Genomic DNA, 10,266 nt, shown 5'->3' on the forward strand with positions numbered 1-10,266 from the left:
CCCATTCCCTGACCTTGGCAGTCTGCAGGGATGGGGCACCCTACACCTTTCTGGGCAACCTGTGCCAGAGCTTCGCTGCCTTTATTGTAAAGAACATTTTTCTTATATCCAATCTCAGCCTCCCCACTTGTAGGTTGAAACTATTTCCCCCCATCCCATGGCTTAGGAAGGAAACCCCCAAAGTGGATGTCACCCTACAGGTACTGCAACAGCTCCAACTCCTGCAGCCATCACTGCTGCCCATCACAAGAGGCAGGAGGTGGGCCAGGAGTTCAGGATGCAGAGCAAAGTTTGGGTGCAGGGGAGAACCCTGCAGTAGTCGTTGGATGCTCCCTGCAGTGTGCACCACACAGGAGATGTCTGTGCCACGTTATCAATTCTGAGTCTCCCTATGCAAGGGGAATAATAATGAGACTCTTGTAAATGCTAAAAAAGAAATGTCTTAACACTAATTAAACCTGTTTATCCTTCACATTTAGAGCTGTTAGCACCTCAGCAAAAGGTATCACAGGAAGAGTGTGTTTACTTGTCCCTGAATGTAAGGACCTCTCCTTTCCATATTACATGACAGATGAGCAGATGGCACATGAAGATGGAAAGAAGGCTGAATGTTGCCCTGTGTGTGATCTCAGAAGTGAGGCAGCTCAGCTGAACACATCATTAATATTTAAGGAACAGCAGGACTGCATCAGGAGCAATGCTGCCAGCGGCATGAAGGTGAGGACGGCCCGTCCCAGCAGCAGGACAATCCTCCAGGCTGGGAGAACCCATCCTAACAGACAGTGCTCTGCTAAGCAGGAGTGAGCTGAGCACCAGCAACCTTGTGCCACCTGTGGCCGTAATGCGTCCCAAAGCCCTGCATGCTTTTGCACTGTGGTGGACATCATCACCACCACTGCAGGGAGTTGGACCAGATGGTCTTTAGAGGTCCCTTCCAACTCTAACAATTCTATGATTAATTAGAAATCAATCTGATCCAGGCAGCAGATGAGGGAAAGGCTGCTGGGGTGGTCTACCCAGACTTCAGGAAAGCCTTTGGCACTGTCTCCCACAGCATTCTCCCAGAGGAGCTGCAGCCCATGGCTGGGACAGACACATGCTTTTCTGGGTACAAACCTGGCTGAGGGCTGGGCCCAGAGAAAGGTGATGAATGGAGGTGCATCCCACTGGCATCCAGTCACTAGTGGTGTACCCTGGGGTCAGTAATGGGGTCCAGACAGGCTGCATCAATGGGCTGAGGCCAATGGGCTGAGCCTGTGGGGTCACCATCCCTGGAGGTGTTTAAGGAAAGAGCAGATGTGGTACTAAGGGACATGGCTAGTGGGTGATAGTGGTGGCAGGTGGACGGTGGGACACGATAATCTTACAGCTCTTTTCTAACCTTAATCATTCCGTAATTCATCCCAACCCAGGGAGGTGTGGGCTTTCTTGATGGGGACAGCAGCGATGCCCCTAAGGACAGCATCACTTTTTGAGCATCAGGACCAGTCCTGGCTCTGAGAGCTGGGAGGATGAGTCCCTTCCCTCCAGATCAGCTCACGATCCTCAGTGCTTCCCCGCAAACGTGCTGATATCTGCCAGGGAGGCTGGGGATGCATGGCTGCTCCGAGGCAGCACCCGTAGGAGAGGTGTTAGGAGGCTGTTTCTTAAAAAAGCCCCATCTGAGCCTCAACTAAATGCAGGGCTGAGGGGCTGAGCCGGGTGCTTAAACACTTTGTGTTCATAGGGCCACCAATCTGTCCCTCAGCTTGCTGGCAGTGTGTCTGATGGCAGCTTGGAAAGCAGCAGTTCCACCTGACTGCCCAGCACACCAAACCATCAGCATCCCCAGGCTCCTGGGAACCATTACCTCTGGATTTGTTCCCTAAATATTAATCATACTGCTCCCTATTGGGCAAGCTGCCTAAAACAACAGCGATAAAACCCCCAGCGGAATCTCACAACTAGCACAGGACTGGATTCCTGAACTGACTGAAGATGGATGTGATATTTGAGGGCCAGATCCTGCATTCTCTGGCTTTTATCCAGTGGATAAATAAGCTGGTGTTTCATCTCCGGCCACTGAATCGCCCCCATTAAAATCAATAGACTAATCTCGTTAATTGGGAAGATACAGTGCCTACCTCTGCGTTCTCATTGCTGCCCTATGACAAAAAGCTTGGTTGAACCATTTTAAAAAATAATATGTCAGCCCCAAAAGGATAAGCAAAATGGACTGAAATCATCTTTTCTCCCCCATGTCTGACTTGTTGGCAGGAGGATGAGGCTGCAGTGAGCTGGAGCTGTGCTGGCAGCATGCAGCCCTCGGGTGCTGCCTCCAGCACTGCACTCCAGCTTTGGGGACAGCATCACTGGAAGGGTCAGAGCAGTGGACAGAGCTGTGAGGTGATGGGGTGAGGGAAGGAGATCATCAGGACAGCTCTGTCCTTAAGAGAATTTGCTTCTATTGCAGATGCAGCGGCTCAAAACAAGCTAAGCTCTGGAGGGAGCAAAAAGACACTGGTTTGTTGTGGGGTTTTTATTTTCTGCAAAGAATGGAAAAGCAGGGAATGGAAGTGACGCAGTGTTATTGTAGGGTGGCTGCAAATAGCTGTGTAAACACCAGCAGGGTCACACTGCTGCAGGAATACAGCGCTCCTAAGGCTGTCCAGCCTGCAGCCACCCTTCCACGAGAGCACAGAGGATTTTGTGGAGCTACAGCACACCTTCTGCTCAGCCCAGGTCACCTCTGTGCACCCACATCATAGGATTCCATGGATTCATGCTCCTCTTCCAGCAGTTGTGCCCTCAAAGCTCCCCTGAGAGGCTGCAAACAAAAGCACGGGGAGGATTCACCTTTCCAAAGCAAACCTGCACTTTGTTGTCCAGAAAAGAAGTTGGCCCTCACAATACACCCAGCCCTCAGGGCCATTGGAGAAACAGGACACTTCCTGCTTTGATTTTTCTTTTCCTTCTTGATTTTGGATTTGTTTTAAAAGAATTAGATTGAAGCAGACACAAAGGTGAATCTTGTAAGCTTTTAAAAATGGCACGATTGTGCTTGTGCTTGTGATGGGGAAAGCAATACTGCTCCTCTAGTGATTGCACACGCAGTCACCCATGTGAGGGAGAGGTTGTTGCAGAAGATGAAGAATCCAGCTAACTACACTTTTCCTGCATTTTTGCAGTGGATGACATGGAGATGGTGCTTTGTTCCTAACCATCCAGGGCTTACCAGGGGTCAGACAGCCTCATGTTTCTGGGGGAGGTTTATGGGCACGGGAGAGTGATCCCCTTAATGCTCAGGCTCCCTGCATACAGCATCCAGTGCACAGGGACTGAAGCAGCTCTGCCGCTGGCACTTGTACTGAACATGGAGCATGGAAGGGTTTCCATGCTGGAACACCTTCTGTGCAACCCTGAGACTGGAGAAAGTGCTTCTTGCAAATGCTATTTCTCCTAGCATAAGAGAAGAACAGGAGTAGCTCTGGGTTGTGAACCTGAACCATGGGAAGAGGTGCCAGGAGGAGGTGACCCCACCAGGGGAACCAAGCAGCTCCCTGCTCTGCCATTGCTGGCAGCCTATAGGTGAGAACTGGTCTAGTTTGCAGCTTTCAAAGCTTCTTCCATTTACATGGGTAATTAGAGGAAATGAGACAACAACGCAGCTCCTCAGCTTTGCCCTGTGCTGATAGCAGATCTCTCCCTGCAGATGCGTGCTGTCTCTAATTGAGCTGGCAGCCTCAGCTGGGCCAGATCCAGGCCATGGCACTGTGAGCAGCACCGGGGCAGAACTGAGCCCTGGGCAGGGGCGATGCCAGTGAGGGAGCAGCATCCCCTGTGCTGCAAAGCCCCAGCCTCCAGCTTCCAAGCAAGGAGCCGTATCATAGCCAGAGCTACGACCCTTCCTGCAGCAATTAGCGGAGAGAGGAGGACGTGGCTAATGAGCGCACGAGAGCTTATCTCTCCCGGCAGGCATGGACAGTGACTGTAACAGTCTCTTGGCACACACTGAGGCTCGGTATTGATTTTGGGAAGACCAGGTGTGTGCACTCGCATAAAAATCAGAGGGAGAAACGCTTGGTGCTCCCGCTGTCTATTGAGGTCTCTGGGGTTGATCCCTCCCATTGCCCAGCACAGCAATATCACGGGGTGGAATCTGCTGCAGCTGAGGTGGGTGACATCCCCCCGGGCTCCCGGTGGGCTCAGCCGGTTGCTTTTCTCCTTCCACCCACCAGTGTGGGCTGGAACATGGAATTGAAAGCAGTTGACGTGAGCTTTTCTGCTGCTGTACCTGCAGGAGACCAGGACACAGCTCTGAGTCAGATAAAAACAACATTTAGCAAACGCACCGGGCCCAGGCAGAATAATGAGCCACTGTGATGACTGTTTCTCTCAACACCTCCCACTGCAATGTCCCCATTGCCCGGCGTGGGGTGTGCGGGATGGGAGCATCCTCAGTGCTGCCGTGCTCCCCAGCAATTCCCACTGCAGCTATTTCAGACAAGCCCTGGCTGCGTGGTTCTGCCCAGTCTTGCACCGCAGCAGGCTGTGAGAGCACAGCATAATGGTTCTTCCCTTGGGAAATCCTGCCAAGGGCATCGGAGCGCTTTGTGAACGAGGATGGATGAGGCGCCGCAATCCCCCTATGAGGCACAGCAGATTACTTCCCGTTTTGTAGACGAGGCAAAAGGCACAGAAATGTCCCCAGAAGCTCAGGAAGGTCACAGAGCAGGGAATGGCATCCAGGAGTGCTGGCTCCTGATCTCCAGGTTTAAATGCTAAATCCATCAGTTTCAATGAGCTGCCACCAAGGACTGGTTCCAGCGCGTTCCTTGGAAGATGACGGGGCAGCAAGAGAAGAAGGGGAAACGTTTGCAGCTCAGTTCCCATTTGTCTGTCAGCTCAGAGCACACACACATTCAGACATCAGAGCTCAGTGAGCTGATAACCGCTCATTTATTAATCTCTGGCAACTCCATCTACCCTCTGAGCCCTGAGCACAGAGCAGAGGTGATGCTCTCAGGACCTGGAGATCAGTTTAGATTTCCCTGATTCATCCCACGGTGCCAGAGCACCTTATGATAAATGTTCGGTGGATTTTCTATGGCATAACTGAACACAGCTCCCTCCCTACAGCCATGTGAGCTGAGCAGAAGGCACATGCACACCTGGTTGCCTGAGATTTGCACTCTGAAAAGCTCTGCAGCTGCTTTGTGCACCGCTGACATCCCCCGGTACCAGCACGCTCAGTGGGAGAAGAGCAGGACTGTGGACTCCTTGCTTTTGTCCACAGTGCAGAAGGTGGGAATCAAACTGAGATGATTTCTCATGGAGGTGTCACTGTAGGGAATGTGCTGAACCACACAGTCCCACCCCAAAGGGCCCTGCAGGAAATGAAGAGCACTGGAGGGACAACAGCCACAGCCCGGCTGCTGACCCAGGGCACTGTGCTCCATTAGTGCCACAGCATCACTGACCATGAATGCTTTAATTCTGGCCTTGCAGGTTCTGCTTCTCAATAAAAGCCAAAAGCAATTTATGAGCACGCAGGCAGCAGTGAAGCTGGCTTGGTGGGGTTGGTTGGTGACTGTGCCCTGTGTGCTGGTGGGGAGTTGTGGCTCGGGAAAGCAGTGGTCCCACCTGGGCAGGAACAGCACACACATGCGTCCCATATACTGGTTTGTGTCACAGGCAGCAGGCAAACTCCTGCATCAGCCCACTTAGAGTCACAGAATCATAGAATTGTTCAGGTTGGAAAAGATCTCTGAGATCACCAAGCCCAGCCCCAACCCACCCCCTCCATGCCCTCTGACCACATCCTTCGCTGCTTCATCCAGGAGGTTCTCAATCACCTCCAGGGATGGTGACCCCACTGCCCCTCTGAAGCCTGTTCCTGCCCTGGCTGGGAGATGCAGGACCTGCAGGGATGCACTGGGAGTGTTGGGGAAGCACTGGGGGGTTGGGAGATAACCCAACCCAGAGCTTCGGCTGTGCAAGCCCTGCTAGGAGATGTGCACCGCAAGTGGAAAGAAAACAAACCCCCGATTGATTGACAGTCATCATCCTCCATCGAGCAAGACACCTAGATCCGTGCTCACACCTAGGAAACCCCATTGGAGGGTGTGGGGCTGCCTGGCTGAGGAGAGGGCTGGGCAGCTCGTCAGGGCAATGGAGAGCAGCTGGGCCAGCAAGTACAAATGGCTGGGTGCTGTGGGTTGGGCTAGGCTAGGTTGGTGCAGTTCAGGCTGTGGGGCTGTATGGAGCAGTCAGCTAAGCCTTGCACTAATCTGGATTGGGCAGAGCTCCTCCAGGTACTGCGGAGTAGGTTTGGGTGGGTGATGTTGAATGTGACATGAAGGATGTCTGACTTTTTCTTTCTATCTAGGGGCAAATGGTGACCAGTAGCAAGCCTGGCTCTTTCTCCAGCAGGTTCCTGCACCAGGTGCTTCAGCTGGGCATGGTCAGGTCCCTGGTAGGTGCTGCTCCTGCTCTGGGGTGGTTTGGGGGTGAGGGATAGGTGGTAAGGCCTTGATGTTAGCAGTTGCTTTAGTTTCTCTGTCATATCCTTTCTGCTTTTTCAGTCTCTTTCCTCTGCTCTGTGCCCCATGTACTCTCTTCTTCTTCCTCCCTTCCCACCCTAGCTTCATTTCTGTTTGATTTGTTCTTCTCTTGCTCTCCTTCTGCTAATGGTCACTGCACTGCAGCACTGACATTTCTCTTCTCTGCACTGGAAGAAATGGGAGATCTCTGGGACAAAGTGTAACCCAACTGGTGCCTGTTGACCAGGCTGAAGTCCCAATCATAGCACTGCACTGGGAGGGAGTAGGGTTTAAGGGTTTCATTGGGGTCTCACGTTGCAAGTGTAATTCTCCTTGTGTCTGCAGCTGAAGATACTTCAGAAAGTATCAGTCTGGGTTGGATTTGTGGTCCCCATGGAGGCCGTCATCAGCAGGATCTGCCCTGTGCAGTCTCCCCATAGACCCACACGGTTTGCCAAGAAGCGCCGTGGGCGCCTGACGCGTTTCCTCCTTGCCTTCATCCCCACCAGGATCCAGGCAGTCCTGGGCCACCTGCACACAGACTGGGGCCAGAGCAACATATCCAAGGGTGAGAGCTGGGACCTACTGGAGTACTCATAGGGTTTGCAGCCTGGAAACGTTAAGTTTGGAGCTCCTTTGCTGGGTGGGAAAATGGGAAGCGCACAGGTATTTGCTCTGTGTGTGTTGTGACTCCACCTCCTGTGGATTCCTGCAGAGATCCGAGAAGCTCTGATCAACCCGTCCAGCAAAGCAAACAAGAGGAAACGGGACGACGTGGCTCTGGAGGAGCAGGAGTCCTGGGTGGTGGTGCTGGAGAAGGACCTGCCAGAGGATGACCCAGAGGACCTCTCATATGAGGTATCATTTCTCAGAAGCTGAGCGATTTAGAGATGCTTGTGAGTGGTCTCTGTGTCTCCCTGGTGGACTGGGATTGTCACTGTGCAGAGAGCTGTAAGGTGATTTCCTTTGACATACACTTTTTTGGGGGCTGCAGGCTGTCCAAGGAGCACTTGAGCATCGTCTTTTAATGTTTGGTGCCCCGTTCATCCCATACACCAGAGCTCCCCTTTGGGTGGTGTCCCTGCAAAGCAGCACTTTGGCCACTTGTGGCAGCTCCCAGCCCTGTGGGAGGGGGCAATGCATCCCTCAGGGGCCACCTTTTCTCTCCCCAGCCCTCAGAGGTGGATACAGACACTGAGGAGTACAAGTCCCAGAACAGTACAGAGACAGACCTGGAGTTTGAAGAGCATGAGGGAGCCATTATGTTGAAGGAATCATTGGATCTCCAGGTGAATGGGCAACAGATTTGGTCCTGGGGGAATTTAGCAATACTCAGCTGGAAGGACACTTCAGTCCTTCCTCTTTCTGCAGCTAAAGGAGGCTTCTGGGATGCATTTATAGAATTGCTCATTGAGGTTCTGTGCTGCCCTTCCTTGGAGCTGCAGTCTGACCTTTCCCCTTATCTGCAGTTGAATAATGCCCAACCCGATGGGGATAACCCTGAGCCCTTGGCCACGAGCTCAGAGCAGGGACAGGAGGACCCAGCTGCATCCAGCAGTGCAGAAGATGCTTCAAATGATGACAGTGGTGATAGTGACACTCAGACGCCCCAAGATGTGAGCAGCAGGGATAGCAGCGAGCAAGAGGCTGATGTGGAACATGAGAGCAGCAGTTCCTCGCAGAGTGGGGTAAGAATTCTCATCTGTGCGTGTTTCATCTGCCCTCCTTTATTGGGAAAGATGTTCCAGGCTATCAGTGCTCAGAGGGGATTCAAGTTGGGAAGATGTCCCCAGGTTCTGAGGGGGCTTTTGGGGCAGCTCTCTCCCCAGCTTCACTGCGCCAGCAAAGCAAGGGCTGTTAAGGCTGTGACCACCCTTTGGGTGAGGAGATATCATGCCTGGAAGTGAGGTTGCTGGGTGTGCATAGGCACCTTCTTCTCCTGGCTGCCAGGACTACCAAATACCACCTGAGCATCTCATGCTGATTCTCAGGTGAACTCTGAGCCAAAGCTAGTAGCACATCATGAATCCCTCATAACTTCCTGTAGAATAGAAAGTCTTTGTGGGAGAGCCTTTATCACAAGCAGCTTTGCAGTAAGACTCCTGTGCTGTTCTGTATCCATCTGTCCCTGCATGGCTGATACTATCCCAGTTCCCGTTGATCTGGTGCCCAGCTCATAGGAGGGTGAGAAATTGTGGGGTCCATCAGCTCAGTGTGAATGCTTGCAGCTGTGCTCAAGGTTAATTTTCCCTCCTAGGGTCAGCAGGAGCCCTGATCCATGGCCCTGAACTCTACTCTGGCTGTGACATGCCTGCTTCTCTCTACCTATACTGTAGTGTAAGCTGCCCATTTAATGACGTTTGTTTGTTTTTTGAACTTCATAATAAAGTTACCCTATTTTTTCACGTGATTTGGGATGCAGTTGGCTGTTAGTAGCTGGACCTGGCATGGCCACAGTGGGCCCATCCCCTCTGATCCCTGCCATGGCGGGGGGTCTCTGTCACTCCTGGAAGTGATGGCTTTTGGAATACTGTGGTGTGTGATGGGAAGAGGGAGCAGAGCAGTGCTGCTGTGCAGCAGTACCCAAGTGTGGTCACACCAACTCATCTCAGATGTCCCTAGGCTGTCCCCAGAGGTGCAGGATGGGTGTTCCACACACAACATCCCCAGAAATGCAGAGTTTGCCTTTGAGATACTCCAGTAATTTCACGTGGAGCCCTTGAAGATCTTCAATCATGCATGGGATCCTCTTCCTCCAAGTGAATCCTATGGATGGCTTTAGTTCAGTACAAGTGGTGAGTCAGGGTTTGGAGGTGCAGATGGGATCTGAGGTCCACAGACAGCCACTGCCTTGCAGTGACACAAATCTGGCCACACATCTGCTATCTGGAGCAAGTGACAGCAGCTGAAGCTGCAAGGAGCAATGCTCCAAATGTGAGTATACAAATAGATACAGCCTGGGGTGTTTGGTTCTTGCTGGGGGTTATGGCACAGCTGCCCCCAGCCCTGTTTGCACGTGTATTTGTGAAGGATGCTCCAATTGATTTAAAATTCTGGTATGCTGCAGCCCCCAGATGTGATGCTGCTCCAGTGGGGAACACCTGGGGCAGGGCAGAGTGGCTTTCCTCCCCAGCTGGATTGGTTATTTGTGCAACCAGAGTAGTTCTATATGGCAAAGCTCAGGTGGGCATGGGACTTCTCACCCTCCTCGTGGCAGTGTGTCTTTAAATGCAGGTACGCCTCTCACCTTCTGTTAGCTGCAGCCACAGCAGCAGTGCTTTCATTACTGCTGAATAACAGCAAGATTTTTCCTAAGGTTGATAATGAAGCTGATACTGCAACTCATGGATGTGATGTTAGGTTCTGCATTAAGCCAATTGCTCCTTGTTTGTGCTCCCTGCAGCCAATTTCTCAAAGCAGAGATTAATAAAGCATTGCTCGGTGGCACACAGCTAGGTAAGGGCTTTCTTTTTTTTTCTGAAATCTGTGGGATTTTCCTGCTTGCTCCTGAGCTTTGGGATGTGGAGATAAAGGGGAGGCTTTACTTGTTGTCTGGGTGCCAGGCTGCAGAGCCATTATGCCTCAAAATACAGCAGGAAGGGAGCAGTGCTGAACCCAGCTCTGAGCTCACCTGCAGCTCTGCTCACACCTGTCTGCAGTGAGGGGCATGCCCAAACCATCCCTGAGCTTTAAGCCCTGAGAAAAGCCCACAGATGAGTGTGGGGGTGGTGAATGGCTCATTGGG

General features: G+C 52.2%; 1 protein-coding gene across 1 annotated transcript; it reads left to right on the plus strand.

The window, feature by feature from the left end:
* The first annotated feature begins 6,208 nt into the window (after positions 1-6,208).
* Positions 6,209-8,948, plus strand: LOC104914671. Its single transcript, XM_010724861.2, has 7 exons — positions 6,209-6,293; positions 6,368-6,454; positions 6,867-7,089; positions 7,237-7,379; positions 7,694-7,810; positions 7,991-8,209; positions 8,779-8,948. Exons 1-7 carry the CDS (start codon positions 6,240-6,242, stop codon positions 8,794-8,796), a joined length of 861 nt encoding a protein of 286 aa, XP_010723163.1. The 5' UTR covers positions 6,209-6,239; the 3' UTR covers positions 8,797-8,948.
* Positions 8,949-10,266: the final 1,318 nt, after the last annotated feature.

The sequence above is a fragment of the Meleagris gallopavo genome, chromosome 30 (genome assembly GCF_000146605.3).
Source record: "Meleagris gallopavo isolate NT-WF06-2002-E0010 breed Aviagen turkey brand Nicholas breeding stock chromosome 30, Turkey_5.1, whole genome shotgun sequence".
In the NCBI taxonomy this organism is placed as follows: domain Eukaryota; kingdom Metazoa; phylum Chordata; class Aves; order Galliformes; family Phasianidae; genus Meleagris; species Meleagris gallopavo.